This window comes from Podarcis erhardii, assembly GCF_964252035.2.
Source record: "Podarcis erhardii genome assembly, chromosome: 10".
NCBI lineage: Eukaryota > Metazoa > Chordata > Lepidosauria > Squamata > Lacertidae > Podarcis > Podarcis erhardii.
The window spans coordinates 30,271,579-30,295,663 of record NC_138500.1 but is presented as its reverse complement, the minus strand read 5'-3'; the positions used below and the strand labels follow the sequence as shown (position 1 = coordinate 30,295,663).

The window sequence follows — 24,085 nt, the reverse complement described above, 5'->3', positions numbered from 1 at the left end:
GCAGCTAATTAGCATGTGAATACTGATTTATAAAAACTTTATCTCAGTTCAGCCCTTAAGTGATTGGAACTGAACCTCTTGATGAATTGTAATTCAACAGCTTCAGGTTCCAGGATCCCTCTGTAATTCCTTTGTCCGAGAGGAGCCATTTTGTTTTATTGGACAGCCCTCATAGGAGGCTGTCTTGTACTGAGACAGATCATTGGCCCACCCAGCTCAGTATTGTGTATGGCAGAGCCGAGGAAACCGTTTGGCTCTTGTGGGTCAGATCCTTAGCAGAGCCTAGCCCGAGGGGCCAAATTTGGCATGTGGGTGATTTGACACTTGGTGATTGGCTTGCAAAGAGCTTTGTGCACTGTTTTAAAGGTGATGGGCACTGGAGCCGACGCCTGCTCTACCTTGCCAATGCACACTTTAAGGTTCCAGATTTTGCACTGTCAGCTGTGCCTCTACCAGCTGTGCCTCTGCCTGTGATTACATCACATATCTGGGGCTGGATGGATATGGTTTGGGGAAGAAAGCCTCATGGGCCAAATGTGAGCCCAGTATTGGCCCAAGGTATGGAGGTTCCCCACCTTTGCTCTAGGGTTTCAGAGATGCCAAGCACTAAAAATGGGACTTTCTGCATACAGACAGAAGCTCTGCCTCCAAATTATTGTCCTTTCCTGTAACACACCTCAGCATACTTCTCCTGGTACCCCATGGCCTGATGAAAAGCACTGGGGTACCCACAAACACTTGGTAGAAAGTGCTCACTTTATGACTAGTTCCACTACTGCCATCTCCATTTTGCTTCAGATCATTACTTCCTGGTAAGTACGTGACCAGAGGATGAAACTCTTGCTCCCTTAAGAACAAGGGGTCTTCCATAAAGGGACTTCTTCAAGGTAGCAGCATAAGAAGTTTAAGTGGGAGAAAACTGGTGAATTGCTCCTTATTTTCCCAGTCACTGGGGATGCCTCTGAGTCTCCAAGTTGGCCCGACCTGCAATGCTCCCTTTTTCTGATGATTCACAGCTGTGCAGTGCTGAGACAACATATTCCACATACAGTGGTACCTCTGATTATGTACTGAGGCATCTAATCATAAGCCTGCATTTTTATCAAAGCTTCTATATGTTTAATCAGGGCTTGCATTTTAAAATAAGCTTAAAGATTTTCAAATGTTTCATGCCAGGCAAAAGACCAGCTGCCTAAAAGGCCTTGGCAATGTTTTTCCTCCTAGGAAAGGGGCCCCCTGATTTATAGCAGAAAACAATTCTCAAAGTCGTAAAAAAAGGGAGTTACAGACACTGACCTTGCATATTGCAAAGTACTAAATTAAGGGTGGATAAATAGTAAAATAATACCATTTGCCTCCCAGTAAAATGAGCCATATCTTCTTCCTAAGGTTGAAAGGCCAAGAGCAATGGAGAAGCATCTAGCTGGCTGTGAAAGGAGAGGTGTAAACTGAAGAGGCTTCTTTTAAAGCTGTTTTTTACTGAGTTCCTTTTTTACTTTACAAAGGCCTTATTCCTTTTAAAAGGCTACCTGTGATAATGTATGAAATATATTAGCTTAAATATATTGGCTTAAATGTAATTATGCAAAGGATTTAAGAAATGCTAGATTCTTATTTCATAGAGTCATATTGCAATAGGAGACCAGAGGGGCAAATGAGCCCAGCCTCCTGCCAGACAGGAGACGCCATCGAGCACTCCTGATATATAGTTGTCAGGCCTTTTTGTTTAGAAACCATCAAATGAAGGAGATCTTTCAATGTTGATGTGAACTCAAGATCCTTGGCATCTGTTGAAGATAAAAATTTAAGATTAACCATCTGTTTTAGAAGGCAATAGGGCAAGGAGGGCAAGAGGTGAGCTGGTAATTAAGATTCCTTGTTGAGACATATGTAAGATATATTACTACTTATTTGTCATTTATAGATAAGAATATATAGCTCTTTGTGTTCCATAAAAGGACAGAAGGAAGTGGGTGTATCTCTTGTGATTGGTTCTAGCAAACAGCCAATAGGAATTTCAACCAGGCTGATTGGACAGAGGCAGCCACAGGAGGAGCAAGGGGGCTGGATTAAGGAAATATAAGTGCTGGCCAGAATGGCAGGAGGCCAGGCCAGAGCTTGGTAACCATGTACCACTGAGCCTCTCATTTATTTGTCTGACAAATAAATTACTATTTTAATTTCTCTATTGCTGCATTGAATATTTCATTCCAGCTAAGCGTTAACCACAAGCAGGGTGCTACAGTACTTCATTCGTTCCGGAGGTCTGTTCTTAACCTGAAACTGTTCTTAACCTGAAGTACCACTTTAGCTAATGGGGCCTCCTGCTGCTGCCGCGCCGCCACGCGATTTCTGTTCTCATCCTGAAACAAAGTTCTTAACCCGAGGTACTATTTATGGGTTAGCGGAGTTTGTAACCTGAAGCGTATGTAACCCGAGGTACCACTGTACTCAAAAGGGAAGTTTACTTGAGCATTCAGCATATGAAGTCGGATGTTATGGAATTAAAAGGTGCTGGTCTCTAGATCATATGACCCATCAAAACCCAGCAGGTAGGCCCTAAGGAGAATTGTTAAGATGCTGAAACTGGGATTTCAGTATTATGGGAAAGGAAACCAAAGGCATAATAAGTTGAAATGTATAATATTGAATAAGATTGGAAAGAGGGTAAGGAATTGCTGAACTTGATTGTGTAAAGGGGAACACAGAAAAGGGAGATGTGAGGAAGTCAGGAAAGAGGGCTATAAAGACAGTAAACAAGAAACTAGATTTTTATTTTTTCTCTGTTTTTCGTTTTTTCTGATTGTCTTTATTTTTTTTCATTTTCGTTTTTGGACTATGTTGTTTTTGATTGTCTTTCTTATCTATTTTTTTTTATTGTGATACTTGTTTTGCTATGCAAAATCTTAATAAATATTTTATTTAAAAAAAAAAAAAAGATGCTGAAACTGGGATTTCAGTATTATGGGATTTTGATGTGACCTTGTTCTTAAGGGAGCAAGAGTTTCATCCTCTGGTCACGTACTTACCAGGAAGTTAGGATCTGAAGCAAAATGGAGATGGCAGTAGTGGAACTAGATATTTGAATTCCATGTCAGCTGGAAGGACAATTTATTTGTTGCTCCACTTTGGTAAAGCATTGTTTGGGGTGATCCAGGTTATAAACAGTGGTCCACATAGCTGACTGAAATGCTAGGATTCACCACAGTGACATTTTGGAGGATAGAACTATAAAACAATTCAGTAAATTTCTCAAGCGGGGGCCTAGGACAAGAGGAAGGTGGGGTGGAGGCCAAATCCATTAATTCACATACAAACCATGAGGCAGAGATCTATTGACTGTTGCCTAACCTTCATGTCTACAAATTCACCAAGTATGACAGTTGCCATAGGGATTGTGATTGTGACTTGGAGTCTGGAGGGGGGGGGCTGTGAGCTCTATCTCAGAGAGACTCCATGATATGAAAAGTCTGGAATAGACAACTTTGCTCTGACTAAGGAACTAGGGATGTTCCAGTCCCGGCTTGGCCTTTGTTATGATGGAAGAGCTCAGATCTTCAGAAATGAGGCCACCTCACCGATTCCTCACAAATGAAGAGCCATTTTGTCAGGTGAGTGAGGCCTAAGCTACTGATGTAAACTCAGCCTCTATGACACCACTTAATATTGACTTGGGCAGGTAATGTTGTCCATTGCTGGTTGCTTGACAGCTTGGCTTTCTCCTAGCCTCTGAGGACTACCTAGAGTACACTTGAAACCCCAAGCCCTCATTGCAGAAGATAAAAGGCTGGAGAAAGGTATCTAAGAAGCCGGGTTTAAAAATGGAAAGATTAAGAGGACAAGAAGTCATTGGTCTTGGGTAGCTGAGATAGTTGAGTCTCACTCAGCTTGGCCATGAGCCAACTGTAGGCGGTGTGGAAAGAGATGGAATGTTAACTTTTATGTTTGGTGGAACTTTTACGTTTATGTAAGTTATAAGCAGCTTTGAGATTTCCCCCCCTTACAAATATAAAGCTGTATAGAGTAACATTGTGGGCATCTGTCTGTCACAAAAGACAAAAGATGTCCCTCAAGGCAGAGGGTAAAAGCCGTATAGAAATGATGATGGTAATAAGAATAAGAATAATAAATTTCAACTCAGATAGGATAGTGCACTATTAGTGCAGTCCTCACTGGCTTGGGGTGCTTCCCCACTAGACGTTTACAGCAGAACTCCCCCCCCCCCCACTGGAATTGTGCTCTTCCAGACAACCCGTGTCTTGAGCATTCCCCCTTATTTGCTTGCACAAAGTTTCTGTGAATGTCAGATTGTATCTGGTCTTTACTGAGCATTTGTTCCAATATATTTGCAGAGAGATTATATGACGATGAATAGTCACTCTGATTTGCTTGTGGGGCATTTATTCAACTTGCCCTTCATTATTTGTTCATTCTGCATACTTTTCAGTGCACTGCCCATCACTTTCCTAACTACGAATAGTCAATTATAATTTTTTAAAAGGGAATTTACTGTTCTAAGGGCAACAGAATGATTTAATCTGCTTCAGTTGCACAAATTTCCTGGTATACACTTGAATCTCTTCCACAAAATACTGGGTTTGGAGGCATCCTTTGTTCAGTCACTTTTTATGGGGTATCAACATGACATCATAATCACATTGTTGTCCTCTTGTGTGTCCCCTCTCTCCCAATATTCTTTCTATCTTTTAGATCTTAAAAAAACAGCCTAGTCCAACATCTCTACAGGTGTAGATCACCTTGATGCTCCTTTTCCATCTTTTTGAAGAAATGGGGTTTTGATGTGCACAATAACAAACTAGATAGATGAGCCAGTTTAGCATCATGTTAATTGTTCCCCTCTAATCTGGCACTAAAACACTTTTTAATTTACCTTTCAGAAAAGGCATTGTATTTTTAGCATTTCTTTGTTAAATTTGTATCGTAGAATCATAGAATTGTGGTATTAATTATCATTAAGGTCTACTATGAAACAAATAACTTTATTTAAACAAGCTTTCTTTAACTCCTAACTCTCTCTGAACATCCTGCTCTCTCTTTCTATACTTTCTGTGCTGAATCACTTCCCGGTAGCTGTTCCCTTAACCTGTGCCTTCCCTCTGTGTCTCTAAGTTTCTCTCCCTGACTGCTGTTCTAAGCCTCTTATTTAGTTCCACATACATTGATATAATGGTGTCTTTCAAAAAGTGATGTCATTAGAAGCAGTCATTGAACATATTGACATTTACTCTTGAGTAAACGAAGATCATGGCCACTGGTCTCATCACCTCCTGGCAAATAGAAGGGGAAGAAATGGAGGCAGTAAGAGATTTTACTTTCTTGGGCTCCATGATCACTGCAGATGGTGACAGCAGTCACGAAATTAAAAGACGCCTGCTTCTTGGGAGAAAAGCAATGACAAAACTAGACAGCATCTTAAAAAGTAGAGACATCACCTTGCCAACAAAGGTCCGTATAGTAAAAGCTATGGTTTTCCCAGTAGTGATGTATGGAAGTGAAAGCTGAACCATAAAGAAGGCTGATCGCCGAAGAATTGATGCTTTTGAATTATGGTGCTGGAGGAGACTCTTGAGAAGTCCCATGGATTGCAAGAAGATCAAACACATCCATTCTTAAGGAAATTAGCCCTGAGTGCTCACTGGAAGGACAGATCGTGAAGCTGAGGCTCCAATACTTTGGCCACCTCATGAGAAGAGAAGACTCCCTGGAAAAGACCCTGATGTTGGGAAAGATGGAGGGCACAAGGAGAAGGGGACGACAGAGGACGAGATGGTTGGACAGTGTTCTCGAAGCTACCAGCATGAGTTTGATCAAACTGCGGGAGGCAGTGGAGGACAGAAGTGCCTGGAGTGCTCTGGTCCATGAGGTCACGAAGAGTCGGACACGACTAAACGACTAAACAACAACAACAACAAACATGCCTGGGACTGCAGTGTTATTTTTGTTTATAAAAAAACACACAGTCTTAATAAAGACATAATTTTATAGGTGCGAAAGATGCTACCTTATACCCTTATTCCCTTAATAAATTAGCAGCATCCAGTCTGCCACTCCTGAAGTGCAGGCCACGTGTTGGAATTATGGGGTGGAAATAGATATAGATCACCTGTGTGGGGTAAATAATAAAACAATTGGCTGGATCCGTAGGTCTAAAGCACAAGGCTAAACATACTCCCCATCAAGAGACCGCCCCCCCCCCGCAGTTTAAAATCACATAATTATACAGCACAGTGAAGCATGGGAGGCTGTTAGACCTTTTAAATATCCTGTTCTAGCTGCTTACAGCACTTCCCTTCTCTACCCCATTGCAGTGAACAAACCACATCCTTAGTAAATGTAAATGCTTTACTTACAAACTCCAAATACCAGATTCATGTGTTATTCCATGCAGCAGCAAGTATACACAGGCAGAAATCTTGGGACACAAAATATAGTGAAATAGCTCTAAGCACAGGGGCTGAGCTTGTAAAGAACAAGCTCACACAAGTCATGTCTTAGTGAGCTCAGATGATGGAGAGCAAACAATGGGAGATACTTCCTTCCAGGTGAGGGGCATGATCTAGCTAAGTCTAGAAATAAAATTATTGGTCTTAACCCCTACATGCATTAACTAGCCCTAAGCTTACTAAGTCAGGCTTACACAGTGATGTTAGACTGCAATTCTGTTTCAGATTTTAAGGGTGCACCAAAATGCCCTTTTATCACGTTGAATTTCATGTTGATTTTGTCCCTCAAGAATTCTTTTTCATGCTTCCTTCTCTCATAATTCTGAGTTAGGGCTTGTTATTGTGCAGTTTTATACATGTCTACTCAGAAGCAGATTCCCATTTAGCTCAATGACAGTTACTCCCTGAGAAGTGTACACAACATTGTAGCCTTAGACTGAAACCCTAAACACAATGGGCGAATTATATTCACAGTAGACCCATTAAAATTAATGGCTGCAATTCATTTGGCTCCATGAATTTCAGTGGGTTTACTCTGAGTAGAACTTAGTTCACTGCAACCCACTTACTAGAAAGTGAGCCTCATTGAACATATTGACACTTACTCTTGAGTAAACACGCCTAGGGCTGCAATGTTATTTTTTTTTTAAAAAGCTATTAATAAAGGCATAATTTTATAGCTCCATAAGACGGTGCAGGATTTCAAACACGGTCTCTTTCAGCCCCACCTGGATATGCTGTGCACTGAAGCTGTGATCTCCTGCATGCAAAGCACAGGTTCAACTACCACTGAGCTACATCCCATCCCTTTCCCCGGTGTTTTTCCCCACACATCCCTCAATAAATTGACCCAGTTTTTAAAAAGTAAAAGGCATGGAACACAAACCTTAAGACAGAGTGGTGCAGGAGTCAGATTTAGCTTCTTGTGAAAGGAATTTGCAGACAAAAGTAACAGTGTCCAAACTTACCATTAAAAAAAAAAAAGAAAAATATCTGTTTATTCCGGGCCAAGGACAAGACAACAGGCAATTAGAGGGACAATCCAAGACTGCTAACTTTTTGCCTCTTTTGTTCAATGCTGTGCAAGTCTTTGTGTTAAATACTGTATAAGTGGAGCACAGTGACAAATCTTGTGGTACAGTGTGAGTCCCTAAAACTAATGCTTGCACCTGAAAATCATAATTTTGAAGTAAAATGAAACCATATGGTAAAAAAGAGTGGGGAAGTCTATGGGTGAGGGGAAATGCACTTTTCCTTGCCTTTCTGCCAAAATCTTCTAATGCATAGCCTTCTCCGTCTAGCCATGCCAATGGCTAGCGTTTGTCAGTGAACTTGTTGTGGTCTGGTCAATATATCTTAAACTTTGCCTAGAGCAATCCTGACACATTTACACAATTCCGCAGACTCCACTGGTTAGATGAACGTGTTGCACAAATTAATAACAGATGGGTTTCTGGAGTTTGTGTGAGCTGCTATGCTCCCATGGGCGAAAGGTGCCTAGGAACATTGGGAGGTGACAGAGTAAATTGTTGCAGCATTACTTTCCTGTAGGTGTGGCTGTCATTAATTTTGTCTGAGGCCAGCTTAGCTTGCATACAAGCCAACCAATGAGGGGTTCTGGGTGCTGATAACAGATCCTGCTTGTAGATATTTTCAAATTCCTCAAGAATCTTCTTTCTCTGCTTAAAAAGCTTAAAGCTGAGTAAAAGAAATCCAAGTGGACTCTTAGAGCAGTGTTTTTCAACCACTGTTCCGAGGCACACTAGTGTGCCGCGAGATGTTGCCTGGTGTGCCGTGGGAAAAATTGAAAAATTCGAAAGATTTTTTTTTTTTTAAAGGCCAGATTTTCGCCCACTAGGCGGGCACCGAACTGTGTCCTGGGTATGAGGGGTGGTGGGGTTTTTGACCCCACCCTCGGCCAGCAGGGGCGCCGATTGGTGCTCCTCAGGGGGACACCCTCCACTTTTCTGATGTCCGGGCTGTGATTGGTCCAGACTCCAGCCTGGACCTATCACAGTAGGACATCATCTTCCGACTTCCTTCCCGCCCGAGCACAGTGTGCGCAGCAGCGGAGAGAAGAAGACGTCGCGACTCGAGTCACCTGGATGACCGGAGCAGGAGGAGACGGACGGAGACCAGGACTTGGCGGGAGTCGGCACTGCAGAGAGACCGCATCTGGATCCAGCCCAGGCCGCAGGTGCAGCGTGAGGTGAGGAGGTCATCTGGAACCAGTCGCCTGCAAAGCCATTGTAGAGGAGATGCTCGGACCTGAAGCAGCTAAGGAAATAGCCAAAGTCCCTCTCTCAGACAACACAATTTCCAGACGTATTAATGACATGTTTGCAGACATCAAAAGTGTGGTTTTGGAAAAGATCCGTATCAGTGAGAAATTTGCATTGCAACTTGACGAGTCTACTGATATCAGTGGACATGCTCAACTCTTGGCCAATGTGCGTTTTGTTGATGGTGATGCAATTAGAGAAAACTTCTTTTTTTGCAAGGCATTGCCAGAAAAAACAACAGGAGAAGAAATTTTTCGGGTCACATCAGAATACCTTGAACAAGGAGGACTTAAGTGGGAAAACTGCACAAGTGTCTGCACCGATGGAGCTGCAGCCATGGTCGGGCACACCAAAGGCTTTGTAAACAGAGTGAAGGAAAGAAATCCAGATGTGATTGTTACACATTGTTTTTTACACCGTGAGGCCCTTGTAGCCAAGACTTTACCAGCAGACCTAGTTCATGTGTTGGATGATGTTGTGCGCATGGTAAACTTTGTAAAGTCACGACCCGTGAAAAGTCGCATATTTGCAGCTTTGTGTGAGGAGATGGGAGCGAAGCATAAAACCTTGCTGTTTCATATGGAGGTCCGGTGGTTGTCGTGTGGCAAGGTCTTGGTTCGTGTGTATGAGCTGCGGGAGGAACTTCAAGTGTTTCTGACAAATGAGAGGTCAGATTACGCAAAGCTGCTTGCAAGTGATGAGTGGTGTGCAAGGCTGGCATACCTGGCAGATATATTTCATCACCTGAATGAACTGAACACACGAATGCAAGGCTGAAATGAAAACCTGCTTACAAGTACAGATAAAATAAATAGATTCCGTTCAAAGGTGCAACTCTGGCATCAACACGTGGAAAGTGGCAATCTTGAAATGTTCACACACACCAAGCATTGGCAAGGTGTTCACACTGCTGCACTGTGTTAGATAATAGGTAAACATTTAAAAACTCTCGAAGAGAAGTTGTCATTTTATTTCTCTTCAGTCTCCACTGAATGCCTTGACTGGGTTAGGGACCCTTATAGCTCAGCATCAGTTGGGGGCAAGGACATGACTTTACAGGAGCAGGAGGAACTAACTGAACTGAGACAAAATCGTGGTTTCAAGCTAAGATTTGTTGATCTACCTTTGGACAGTTTTTGGTTGGATACTGCCAAGGAGTTCCCCCTTCTGGCAAACAAAGCTATTTTGACATTGCTCCCATTTTCCACTACATATCTGTGTGAGATGAGCTTTTCAAGCATGATTGCTATAAAAATCATAGATTCTAACCTTTGAAGTTATCTAGCAAGTCCAGCCTCTTGTCTAGTGCAGGATTCGCAACACAGGGTGATGCAGCAGCATCGTTGACAGGTGGCTTTACAGCCATTGTGTGAAGCTATTTTCACATGTATAACACATGAAGCGGGTCCTTGACAGAGGGAGAACTTCCCTCTCCACTTTGAACCTCAAGTGTAGTTTTATAAATTTGCTAATTTCATTTTTGTGTGGCTACAAGGACACCATTGTGGAATCCTCACTGTATTAACACACATACACATTAGAGACCCAGGTTGAGTTTTGTCACCAGACAAATTATTAGCCACAGGCAACAGGGCTTGCTGAATCCAGACTAAGCTTTGTGTCTTCACTGTTTTTTGTTTTTTTTGTTTTTGGTAGGAATCCTACTTTGGCCATTGATTGATTGCATTTATATCCTACCTTTTTCTCCGGGAGCGCAAGGTGACGTACATGGCTCCCCTCCCAATCCCAGGTCCTAGTCTGACACTACTCTGACACATTGGCTTCCTCTGGCTACCACAGACTGCAGCCACTCCCAGATGCTTAGGGAAAGGGAACAAGGGTTGGGCACCTCAGCTGAATTACATGAGCATACATACACACTCCTTGGTCTGGAAGGATGGCCAAGCTAGAATTGGAGTGATCAAGCTGAGAGAGGCTGTGTTCTAGGAAGCTACTCAGCACCTCCAGTTAAGCAGGACAAGGATGTCTAATGGCCCTAACCAGGGCAATTGCTGTATGAGAGCATACAATTGCCGTATTGTGCAATGATTTGATGATAGATGCTACCAACCTTTTTATCTGCTCTACTTTTGTTAATGGAGAGGTCACATCAACACCATACATTTAAAGCACACTTAAAGTACATGTTTTTTCCCCAAAGAATCCTGGGGCAACTTGCCCTTCACAGAGCTACAACTCCCAGCACCTTTAACAAACTACAGTTCCCAGGAGTCTTTGGGAAATATATGGTATGGATGTGACCATAATCCCCAAGTGGTGTACAGTAAGGTTATGAAAGATACAATAAAGATACTGTAAAATCAGTTAAAGACAACAAAAATCATAAAACTTAAATTGCCTGCTGAAATTAAGTGCCGGAAGTTCAACAGGGAGAGGGCCTGTCTGATATCAGCTGGGTGGGGGATTTCACAGAATTGGATCCACAATATTCAGGAAGTGGTAGTCATTGCTTGTCTTGTGACCTTTGATCAAACGCATCCAGAGAAATGTGAACCATTTCAGAACATTCATATATAGGTATGTATATGAATGATCCAAAGACTGATGGTTCAAATCAAGTAAATTTTGTTTGATAAAACTATTGGCTGGAAGATATGGGGGAGAGGAAAAGCCATTCTACAGGCAATGCAAACGACAGAATGCAGCCTGAAATGTTTATGGTTTGGATTTTGTGTTTGACTTTAAGCTGAGTTTTCAAGACAAGCATACAGCCCATTCCTAAGCGAGTTTCTTGGGATGTTCCGCCCAGCACCATGAGGCAGATTGAAGCAACTGCCTCAGGCAGCACATGATGGCTGCACAGACATGTCTGAGAACAAGCACTTGCAAATGGTTCAGGGTCCAATAAGTAAACAAAAGCAAATAAATATTGTAATGAGTGTTAAAAATATTTTGGTGTGGAGACTTGAAAGAAACATCTCACGTTCTCCAGAATACAGGCTGGATGTTATGCAAAGCAAGCCACAATCTTGAGATTTTAGGAAACACAGGAGGCTGCTTTACACTGTGTTAGAGGCCTTTAAAAAAAGTAGAGACATCACCTTGCCAACAAAGGTCCGTAAAGTAAAAGCTATGGTTTTCTCAGTAGTGATGTATGGAAGTGAGAGCTGGACCATAAAGAAGGCTGATTGCCGAAGAATTGATGCTTTTGAATTATGGTGCTGGAGGAGACTCTTGAGAAGTCCCATGGACTGCAAGAAGATCAAACGTATCCATTCTTAAGGAAATCAGCCCTGAGTGCTCACTGGAAGGACAGATCGTGAAAGTGAGGCTCCAATACTTTGGCCACCTCATGAGAAGAGAAGACTCCCTGGAAAAGACCCTGATGTTGGGAAAGATGGAGGGCACAAGGAGAAGGGGACGACAGAGGACGAGATGGTTGGATAGTGTTCTTGAAGCGACAAACATGAGTCTGACCAAGCTGCAGGAGGCAGTGGAAGATAGGAGTGCCTGACGTGCTCTGGTCCATGGGGTCACGAAGAGTTGGACGCGACTAAACGACTAAACAACAACAACAAAGAGGCCTTTGGTCTTTGCAGCTCAGCACGGATGGCCTATGCTGACAGGCAGCAGTTCACCAGGGTTTCAGACACGGGTCTCTCTCCCAGCCCTACCCCCTGGAGATGCAGAGGGTTGATCCTGGGACCTTCTGCATGCAGTGCAGATGCTGCCCTACTGAACACTGCCCTTTGTTGTCAGAGGGATACTTCCAGCTGGATCCTGCGCATGTTTGGCTTGGTAGGAAGGCTTAATGTTATTTACAAAAAGAAAACGTGTGAAATATTTGGCTGTTAATGCACTCAGTACATTGGGCCAGGCTTTAGGACTATAAGCTCCCACATCTCAGCCCTTTGTCCAGAGTGCGCAAAATATAACTTTTCTGATCTTGAGGTGTTTATCTGTCTGTGGATTATTGATTTACTAAAAAGCTTTGAGCTGTGCAACAGAGCTGGATGCGTTGGACGCCTACCCAGAAAGTTAGGATGAACTCAGCTCCCCCTCCAGCTTAATATGTGCAGAAGCTTGTAGCCTCTCTTGTCCTGATCCGAGCAATGGGCGCCTTTTCGTTTACCCCGACGAGAGGCATTTGGCGCCCGTTCTTCTGGATTCCGCGCAACGAGATAGCGATGCACTGCGGTGCAGGTGTGAGCTAGGCAGCTGCTAACAGTTTGCACAAAATTGCGCAGGTACATATTTTTTGGGATGGGTAGCGTGTCATTTCAGAACCCCCGTCCCCCACGCGTGTATTCCCCCCACCCCCCGCGCCTCAAAAAAAGCGGTTGCCAGCGTGGGCGACCAGGAAGCCCTGGCAAAGCAAGAAGCAACAAAAACAAGCCGCTGCCCCTTTAAACCTCCGAGGGAGGGCCCAGGGCTTTGTAGGATGACATCAGTGGGTTTGGCCCTGAGACTCAATGGAAACTCAATGAGCGAGAGCCTCGGCTGTACACACACCGAGGGAGGCTGGAGGGGAAGGAGGGAGGCAGCTGAGCAGGCAGAGCGCAGAGAAGGAGGAAGCGGCGGCGGCGGCGGCGCTCAGAGCTGGCTACGGCCGCCTTTCCCAATCCTCCGTCATCCTTCCTTCCCCGGCGCCTTTCCTCCCTGACAGCCCCGGGAGCAGAAGCGGCAGACAGGCTCCTTCCAGGCGGGGTGAATATTGTGGGGATCCGGGCAGGTTTTGGGGTGCAAATCCGGGGGGAAAGGCGGCCCCTCCGTCCCTTTGTTTTTCTGCTGAGAGAGGAGGATAAGGCGGCGGGGGGGGGGAGGGGGAAGAGGCTCTCGCTCGCTCACACACAGCACACAACGCGCACATACACAACACAACGCACACTTACACAACACGGCGCACACAAGGCTGGGCTGGCATAGGGCTGGGGGCCCCCCCGTGGAATTTGGTGACAGGCGAAGGAGGAAGCTGTAACCGAAACGGGGGGACGACAACAAAAGGCTCGTTTTCTCTCTGTGTGTGTGTTTTAATTTTTGACGGAGACAAAGGATTATGCAGGCATCTTTCTCTCCCCCCCCCCTTCCCGGCTTCACTTTCGGAAGGACACATTGAGGGGCTCCTGTATCGCTTCTCCCCCCCCCCCGTTCCTCCCCCCCCTTGCTGTCTACATGCAGAAATGGCTCCACTGACTTTCTCTATATATTTAAATTTTAGTTGCTGGGGGTTATGCTCAACCTAATGTCCAAGTCAGTGTGTGTGTGTGTGTGTGTGTGTGTGTGTGTGTGTGTGTGTTTGCTTTTGAGAGGAGGGGGTGATTGCTGCTTCTCCGGCCCCCCCTTTCTCCCTTTTCGTTTCCTATACTTAACATCTGTGTATGACTTCACAAACAATTGGTAGTGAGTAACGGGTATCTCTCATTTCTCCTCTCCCCCCCCCCCTTGGCTCCAACCTTTGGCTGTTTGTGAGGGGTTTTTTTGGGGTGGGGTGGGGTGGGGTGGGGTGGGGGGGAACACCAGTAGTAAACACTGTTGAATTTCTAAAAAGGTTATATTTGACAAATAGGGTGGGTATTGTGAGGTGGAGGGGGGGGGGAGGAAGTGGCTCTTATTGTAAATCACTATCTCCTTTTGTGCACTGGGAAGGTTCGGTATTGTAGGGAGGGGGGTGAAGAGGGGGGCAAGATCTCACGCACCCCCACATCTTTTTCTGAAATGTTGCTTCTTTGTACCAGCTCAGGGATTTGTAATGAGGATTGTATAGTAAATAGAAGTTTTGCTGCTATTTCTGCTGCCTAATTCTCATTCCTCGCTGCATTATTCTCCCCCCTCCCTATTTTATAAGATGCTTCTGGCGCTGGAAGAGGGTGATTTAATTTTAAGTTATACTTGTGGCTGAGTGATGAGATGATCTTATCAGTTTTTATCTCCTTTTAATGCTTGCATTTGTTGTGTGTGGTTGATCTGCCTTCTTTAGCTCCTTTTCTTTTTTTGGTAACTGCTCTGAAGGGAAATGGAGAGGAAAGAGAGAAGGAAGCAAATATCTCTGTTGTGGCACATTGCTTTTTAGAAACGTATTGCTATATTTATGTGCACACTCCTGTTCCCCCAGTCCTTTGAAGCTGATATGGAATACCCCCCACCCAATTCTTCAAACCCAGAAGCATCCATTATATATCTGGTCAGCTCTGGCACAGTGTGGCCTACTGTGGTCCTCAATTCATCCTTGATTTCTAGCAAATCAAGTAAAGCTGGTATGGAAGTCCTCTTGTTTACAATAATTGCTTGGGGGGGTTGCCTATGCTGTACTGTAAAGTGCTGAATGCTAGATGTGTGGGGCCTGCTGTGTGTTTGCACACATATTTTTATTATATGATTGCATTTACATAATGTAGAGTAGGTTTGTGTGTGGTGCTGATTCAAATACAGCTTTCTAGAATGTGTGTGTGTGTGAGAGAGAGAGAGAGAGAGAAAGAGGGAGAGAGATAGAAGTGGCTATTAATATAGTATAAGCATCCACTCATGCAGAGTATATGCATTAGAGTGTGTGGGAGTCTTTCTAGTTTCATGAAGAGGGAATTCTTGGCTGGCATCTTGACTGCCTAGGGCTGTTGCTCTAGTTTGAGGAAGGCCATAGAGTTGGCTTAGTTCCTTTCTGTCTCTCTGGATGGAGGAGGTGAAGGCCTGAGAGTTTGGAGAGAAACTGATGTGGCAGCAGGGTGGGTGGGTAAGTGTTCCTATCCCCAGCACCTGGAAGCAATTCCTAAGGTGACTGGTTGATTTGTTGTTGCCCTTGGCATGAACTGGTCTTGCTGCCTTCTTCGAACCCTCTGTCCAAAGCATTGCTTGCCTTATTAATGTTTCAATCATATGCATGCTTACTAGGAAGCAAGTCTGATGGAACTGGAGGTACTTAGGTGTATGCTTCATTATTATCTTTATAAAAGGGAAATTGGGAGATCTCATTCTTTGTCTCCGCCTCCCCAAACAACAACTGGTTTTTTAGAAAATGAGTTTGAAGGCCAGTCAGCTGTAAAGCTGTGTGAGGTACTTCCGAATTAAGCCCTAATGTTCTTGCAGGAAGTTAAAAGGTCACAACTAACTGCAAACCACAGTGAGCAGCTGGGCCCCTGCTTGCTTGAGCCCAGTGCTGTCCTGTGTGAGATGGGTTACTAGCTGCTGATATGCCGGTCCCTACTTCTGCCTGTACTCTTGGGTTATGTGTTGAAGAGTGCTGGCAGAGAAACCTAGGAAACTCCTAACCTTTAGGGATCAAGCATCTCCAGAGTAACTTCTGAAAACTGCTGGCTCCTTCCGGTTCGTGTGTCACCAGTGTTTATAGGAATAAAAAAACCTTATCTTGTATTGAGAGCAAGTTAGAGTATGAGCCAAATGTATATGCAGTTACATTCCTAGTTTAATTGGGCTAGTGGAAGGGATTAATCCTATCTTCTTGCTCGAATATAACCTCTTGATTCCTGTTTGTTCCCCAGGGCTGTACTTCAGTTGTGTATTCTGCTTGAATTTTAAGACAAGAGAATAACTCTGTAGTCCTTGCAGATTAACAATCCTGCATGCTTGGGTACATGTTTTAACAGGGGACTTTGCCTTCTGTTGTGCTTTGAGTAATTGGAACTGGGTATTTAGGGTTCATGATGCCCTGTTAAAGCTTACAGTGAAATGTGTGCCTTTAAGCTCCACCACTTCTCTTTTTGCAGTACATGATTAGTTGGGATATGACTAGAACTCCGCTTTATTCTGGCATATTGTAGACCTTGGGGTGCAGCAGAAAGGAAGCTGTAGACTCCATCAAGCGAAAGGACCCCCTGTCTGCTTAATCCTTGCCTGTTCTTTCAAGCAGCCTACCCACCCAGGAGAGCAAAGCCTGCATACAGTACATTAATAAATATGCATTACATAAATTAACCATACAGCAGCATCCTTTAAAAAGAGCCACAGTCTTTCAAACAGATCCACGTTACTGGAACAGTGGTGGGGCGGGCAGAAGGAGACAGGAGAAACACAAGATGGTGGTCTTCTGGGAGAGGATATTGCTGGGAGTCTCCAGAACAACATTTGGCACAGGCCTAAAGGAAGAAGTTGGCATGCATGGCTGAAGTGAAGGTGGTAGTGCTGGGTTTTGGATAGCTCTCTCTTGTTCATGAGCGTGATGTGTGGAAACATATGGTGTTCCTAGTGTCAAATGTGGCATGCAGATGTGCACCTTGGGCCCAGTAACTGGTTGTGAACCATGTGATTGAGGAATTTGTCCTGTGCTACCATGCTACTGCCCAGAAGGAAAGCAAAGCAGAGTAGGAATGTTGTGAGCCCCAAATCCCAGTTCATTGGAAAGCATGCCAGGTGTAGGGTTCTAGCTTGTCCTTGAGATGGGTTCACTTTCTCCACCATAAAGTTCTCTGCTATACATTTTGTTTTAGCCAGAAACCCGCATCCTGGTTCCAAGCGTGTTTTATGTTCAAGTCTGTCTCACTGATTTCATTGAGGCTTTTTTCTAGGTAACGTTGCAGCCAAAGTTGGCCTTGCAGTCAAGGTTACTTTAGGTGACTGGTTTGGTTGAACTGTTACTTCTGAATGCCCCCCAGCCTGGAAAAAAACCTGTTAAGAAATATCAGACTGCTGTTTACTAAATTGAAGGTTTTACTATGACACTGAGAGAGCCCCAAGGGTTTAGGCAGCAAAACTGGACCCAAAAACTTTAATTGAAGAAGGAATAAACCAGGGGTAGGAACCTCCTGATGCTGCTGAACTCTCATCACGTATAGCAAGCATAGCCAGTGGCCAGGGTTGATGTGGAGTTCCCCACACCAGGAATAAATATTGGGTCCCTCATACGGTAGCTGAATGTGTTGACTTAGGTCATCTTTCTAATCTTACCCTGTATGTCCTCTGTTTTATTCCCAGAGCAACTGAATCATGGAGCTTCGAGTGGGGAACAAGTATCGGCTGGGAAGAAAAATCGGTAGTGGATCCTTTGGAGATATTTATTTGGGTGAGTTTGTCCTAACTGTAGGAATGCATCTTCTAATAGCTTAGAACATTTTGGAATAGTGAGCTGGTGTGTGTTGGTTCTTATGTGTTTCTTCAGCCTTGTATTCTCCTCTTAACTAAGGAGGCTAAGGGCCAGAGGAAAAACAACTCCCTTAGACAGAGACCGGGGGGACATGCTCTTTTTATCTGATGCCTGAATTCATACTATTTTAAAGTAAGATTTCTGTACTACTGTAAAGGCGGCAAGCATTTCTCACAGGGCTTCTGTTCCTGGCCCCTGCATTCGTGTCGGTGGAGCGCGTATAAATATGCCTCCCTTTTCCCTCTTCTGAGTCCAAAAGGACCATGCATTGGCGATTGTGCCAATTGGACGCACCTAAAATAGTCGCCGCCTGTATTCATTAACAAAGATGGTGGTGGAGGTTCTCAAGCTGCAATATGCTCAGCACTGTATAACAAGTCTGACCCAACCTGGTGCTTTCCAGATGTTCTGGACTTCAACTTCCATCAGTCAGTAAGAGTTGTCAATGATCGGGGATAATTGAGGTTGTCCAACAACATCTAGAGGGCATCTGGTTGGGGAAAAGTGCTATAAAATCTTGTATCTCTTTTTTGGATTTTGCATATAAAGTACATGTTTGTTATTTTATGAACATTTATAACCAGCTGAATATAAAAGAATTCAAGCAGTGTATAAAACATGATATATAAAAGCAACAATGTTTTCTTTAATCCCCACATTATCATAATAATGGTAAAGTCAAAATAGTTGGTACAGGTTTCAGCTTTCAACAACCTGATGGATTACTTAGATCAGAGTCCTTGCTGGTAGCGCCATGTTTAGCAAAGCTAGGGCAAATGAAATAGGTCTTTAAAAAGATGTCTAAAACAAAGAAAAGAAAAGGCAACACATATGGCAGAAGGAAGAGTGCCAGGGTAGTGCTGTCGCTACCAAATGATGGTCCATAAGACATGGTGCTACTGGTAAGGAATCCTCAGATAAAGAAATCTAGCAGGTCTGTGTATATGGGCAGGTGGTTTTCAGGTAACCTTGTTTTAAAAACCTTTATATCCATGTAACCTTTCTACTGCAAGGTATTAAAGATAGCTTATAATCCAAAGCAATCGTTTAACAAACACACCACACAACAATGGAAATGGCAGCAGCAAAACAGGCAGGCAAGAAACATCAAGGGCCTGCTAGTGGCCGAATAGTTGTGAGAGTCTACTGGGACTTAACATCTAAAAAATAGAAGGCCAAGTGTCAAATGTGGGTGTGCAGAAAATAAGCCCTGCCCTTAGTCTCAGCTCACCTGTCCGCTTTGACAGTGGAGGCACCCAGTTCAGGACTGTAGGTGTTACGCTATGTTGCGTGCGTTTGTTCCCTAATTGGGAAGCCCTTTTTGCTAGCTTGTGGCAACTAGGCTACGCAGCTGGCTGCTCTCGGGAAAACTGGCTTGTGTGACAAAGCGTGCTTTGTCACTCTGCTGTGTTGCACATCCCTGGTGTAGAGTATGCTTGCAAGGTTATGACAATGGCGGTCTTGAGGATTCCTCCTCCTATATGTCTCATGTAGTTCTGATCACTGAGGGTGTGCAAGGGCCAGAGAAAAGAATTCAAATGCTTACCTCCTGTATTTCTCTGATTGGGGGGGTTGGGTGCTTGCCTTTTTTCTTTATTTAACTTTTGAGAATGGTGGACTTAATTATGTTTGTCAGTGCTTTGGCTTATTTTTATACTGCCAGGCTGCATATCACTTATTCTGAATGACCCTACCTTTTTGTGTGTGTGTAAATATATAAAAAAATTACAAAGTTGTCCAGTAGCACCTTAGAGACCAACTAAGTTTGTTCTTGGTACAGTATAAGCTTTCGTGTGCATGCACACTTCTTCAGATACACTGAAACAGAAGTCACCAGACCCTTATATATAGTGGGAGGGTGGGGTGGGTTTTTTTGTGTGTGTGTGTTCACTTACTGGTGTGCCCAGAGGTAAATAAAAAGCCCTAGGTGCGGCTTCCCTTCCCAGGGCTCCATCCGAAAGGGCTACCCTCTGAGTGATCTGTAAGGTGATGCCTCTGCATGCATAGCTTCTGTGTAGCGTGTAGCTGGCTTTCCCAGTTCCTAGCAGGGTGTCACATTGCAACCTCCCATCTCCAGTTTCCACTCTGGCATTGCCACAAGATTTGCCAGCCCCACTGTTTCCCAGATTCCTCCTCTTGAGTGTGGTTGCTTTGGGTTGTTTTCTTTTGAGCTGCCCTGCCTTAGTTTTCCAGTGTAAACCTTCCATTTTCTGCTTATTTTATTGATATATTTATATATACTCAGATTTTTATAAGCTGCTTTTCCACCTAATAGAGTCCTCAAAGTGGCAGGTGACAATGCAGTTATTAAGGACACAACTAAATTAAAACAATACAAATTAGCCAGTGTTGTCATCCTTCTGGCTGTGTTTTGAGTCCTCTTGTGGGTCGATCATAATACTGGGCCTGTGTTCTTTGCCCACTGGAAAATCCTGTTCCTCTCTGACACCATGGAAATGGACTTGTTTGATTTAAAAATTTTATATCCTCTTCATTTTACTTAAAAACAAATCAAAAGTTTAAAAAACAATATTTTTAAAACCCAGTTTGTTATGGTATTGGGTGTGGTGGATATGGTGTCTCTGGCTCCATCCTTCTATGCTTAGGCCTCTTAACTTGTACCCCATCTTGTCACCTTTTCCTTTGACTATTTATTTCCAAGATTCTGGTTTCCACTTGTCAAAAGCCCTCTGCTCCAACTAGATATCTGCCATACCTATTTAGCAACTAAACTTGTATTTCTCTCTCCTTCCAAGGTCTCAGGGTAGTTTTCTCACGCTATCCCTTTTTACCCTGTGAAGTAGTCTAGCCTGCAAGTGATTTTGTCTAAGCCCTGGTGAGCTTTGTTGCTCAGCAAGGATGCTTTCTCTGTGTCTGCTGAGTATGGTTTGAACCACACTTGCAGTGGGGTTTTCTGATCTACTCTTTTAATGAGGTTCTGGAAACAGATGACATAAAGTGACATGGCTTTTAAAAGCAGTTCCCCCCACAATAGTAGTATCTAACAACAACAACAACAACAACAACAACAACAACAACAACAACAACAACAACAACACCCTATATGTTTGTGTGCCTAATAATTGATGCAATTTGCTTTCAGAATACCTTTGAATGAAGCAGGATATGAACATTTAAATTGGGTGTTGAGTCCATCTGTGTTGGGAGAGCCACAGGTTCCTAACTCCCGCCAGGCCTCATGGCCAGTGGTCTTGGATGATGTGACTTAAGTTCAACATCTGGAGGGCCACAGGTTCTCCACTACTGGTTTAAATAAACAAACACAACTTTGAACCCAGGTCCCTCTGGTCCAAGCCCTAGGTTTTTCCAACTGCATCCAACTGGACTAGCTTTTTCTTAAACCTGAAAGAAGACCCCCACCCAACAGGCTACTTCAGCAAGAGCTGTTGGGCCCTATTCTACTTGCACCTTGAATGCCTGCTGATTTCCTTCATTTCCTCTGAAATGTTCATCCATCCCTTTTATTCCCAGCCCTGTATTGGTTGTATATTTTTGTTTGCAAGCCCTTGCTTACGAAGTACTTCCATGGTCTGTTATGCACCAGCTAGGAACTTGCTGCTATGGTGCTCAGTAATATGTAATTTGTAGTTATCAATTGATTATGGTAATTTGATAGCACTTCACTGGCAGCTACATATTGTTTAGCTTTTTCTGCTATTCCAGAACTGGCGCACAGGTGGGGAGCTACAATATTTATTGCCTGTATTTTAAGTTCAGCATTTGGTACAGGGTTTACAGGCTTCAAGCAAGAGATGGTGGTCACTGACACTTCACATATAGTGGTTGTACTGCAAATGCATGATTGCTTCTAAGATAGTGGTCATCAAGTATACTTTGGGCACTGCCATGTTGAACGTAAAGATGAAGCAAGGTGCTGTGTGCCCTCTAGGAATAAAGATGGCAGAACTGTCCATCCCTTTTTCTTGCACTTGTGAAAGTATGGGCATAGGCAAAGATGGAATATGTCTGGCTTGAAGCCTTTGCAATTTTGCAGTATAAGATAAAGGCTGCTTATTCTTGATTAGGAGTACAGTGGTGCCCCGCAAGACAAACGCCTCGCAAGACGGAAACCCCGCTAGACGAAAGGGTTTTCCGTTTTGGAGGCGCTTCGCAAAACGAATTTCCCTATGGGCTTGCTTCGCAAGACGAAAATGTCTTGCGAGTTCCCGCGGGGTTTTTTCCTCCCCCCCTTTTTCTAAGCCGCTAAGCCGCTTATCCGCTAAAAGCCGCTAATAGCGCTAAGCCGTCAATGGGCTTGCTTCGCAAGACGAAAAAACCGCTAGACGAAGAGAATTGCGGAACGGATTCTTTTCGTCTTGCGGGGCACCACTGTATTTCATTATAGTTTTTCTGTTAAGTAACAGACTCTTAAGTGATGGCAGCTTGTTTTTTCATTCCTCCTATTTTGAATTTTGTGGAGCTGCTCAAGTGATGGGGGGCACCAGTTCTCTGGCCAACCATGAGTTTTGGAAAGCTTCAAAAATTGATGTCTGGTGAGCTGGTGTATTTGATCCTTCCCAAGATCCAGTAGCCATTCTATCGTTTCATCTCAATGTCAACATGAGCGAATTTGAAAACGTCTCAGTCTGCTCAGCCCCCACTGTTCTTTCTGTCCACTTGCATCCTTTCTCTTGGTCTTTCCACCTTTTTTATTCCTCTGTCCAATAAGTGCCAAGTGAAGTGTATTTCATTAAATGCAAGCACTTGTATTTCCTACCCCACCACAAAATAACTGAAAGCGAAGTAGGTAAATCAAAAATTGGCTGGCTGCTTCTGCACATGCCAACCACCAAGTGGATTTATTGAAATTGTGCTCTCAGGATGCCAGCTCAGTTGTGCAAATCAGACTGGAGTGACTTACCCCAGAGGGAGGTTGCTTGTTGCTTGGCAAGCCTGGTATTGGAAAAAAGAGCATTGGAGATCAGGCCGAGAGACTGGGGTGTTCTGGACTAGACACCCTATAAGCCTCTTTTGCATTCTATGATTCTGTAATTCAATGGCTTTTATAAACACACGTCTGGAATGTGGAGACTTTGCTTTCTGTTGTGAAGACTGTTTGGTTTGGGAGGCTCAACTGAGAAACACTGGTGAACCAGTGGTGTGTGTGTTGGGGGGGAAGAGGTGGGTGATCCTGAACACAGTAGCCGCTTGGGGGTGGGGTGTATTGTCACTGGATCCAGAGGCAGAACTTTTATCTGCAGGAGTTGCTACAGGTTGGAATAGAGATTTTTCTCCATCAGACACGGAAGGCTGTTTGGCAAAGCAGGGCATGCTGGGTAGCTGGTGGTGTCTGCTTGGACAGTTCCTGATGGCAGGCCCCTCCCTCGGAGGGAGGGGGTGCATTCCCTTTGTTTCCTAGCTAGTTAACTCTCTCTCTCCCTGCCTGACTTCACCCATCTGCTCCATTCCCATCCTTTCGCCGCTCGGTAACAAAAAAGGACAGGGAGGAAAGGTGGTGGCAAAATGTCGTTCTGCTCTTGAATGCCAATAGGGGTGTGTTGAGTGTATTTATGTGCCCCAACAAGTCCATGCATCTAAATTTCCCAAAAGGGTCCCTCGTGAAGACTGTCATTTTCACTTAGGCTGGTGGCATCAATCTTTTTGTAAGACCTTCTCCGTTATGCCACCCCCACCCCCACCCCACATTTGAGCAGTTTGAAACAAATGGATTTTGAAGTACGCGGCCCACACGATTGAATGAGACAGGGGGTGGATGCTGCGTAGGATTGTTGATGATTTCCAGATTTCTCAGATCACTGAAGCATAAGGTCTTGGTAGCATTTGTATCTATATGGAATGAGGCAAAGGAACGGGATTGCTTCTAACTACCCTTTGTTGTCTTGGCTGCTTCATAATCTTATTTGTAATAGCAAAGGCATGATTATGATTGGATATGGTTTCCTGGGGATTTGTCTCGTATGGTGTTCACTTGGCTCTTCCTTCTGTGTTTGAACAATGAGGTGGGGATTATGGGATGGGCTGGGGAAAGACAGGAGAGCAATGGAGGGAGTTGCAGGTAAAGTAAGATCGTTGGGGTTCAGGAAAAGGCTGGCTGAAGAACTGGGGCTCGAGGAGGAACCTAAATGGAAATAAGCTTTATAAATGAGCCTTAGGTATAAGCACCAGTATGGTTAAAGACCTGGGTATGAAATGGGGAGAAGTATGCTATTTTCATTTTTAATGTAGTCTTTGTTTTTGAAAGCATTTCTGACTTTTAGCAGGCAAGAGGTTATTTATCATTACATTTATATCCCACCTTTATTGCA

At 44.0% G+C, this 24,085-nt stretch overlaps 1 protein-coding gene across 5 annotated transcripts in view; it reads left to right on the top strand.

The window, feature by feature from the left end:
- Positions 1–3,442: 3,442 nt before the first annotated feature.
- The window catches only part of CSNK1E (casein kinase 1 epsilon), a 50,926-nt gene continuing 30,283 nt past the window's right edge, over positions 3,443–24,085 (top strand). For 2 of the 5 annotated variants that reach the window (XM_081879399.1, XM_081879395.1), the window contains exons 1-2: positions 3,443–3,611; positions 17,630–17,717. In XM_081879399.1, coding sequence (XP_081735525.1) covers positions 17,642–17,717 — 76 coding nt within the window. In that variant the 5' untranslated portion in view covers positions 3,443–3,611; positions 17,630–17,641. Of the gene's footprint in view, positions 3,612–3,662; positions 3,798–13,207; positions 13,415–13,686; positions 13,712–17,629; positions 17,718–24,085 lie in introns of those variants that run through there. The other 3 variants (XM_081879397.1, XM_081879396.1, XM_081879398.1) reach the window with 3 other exon arrangements.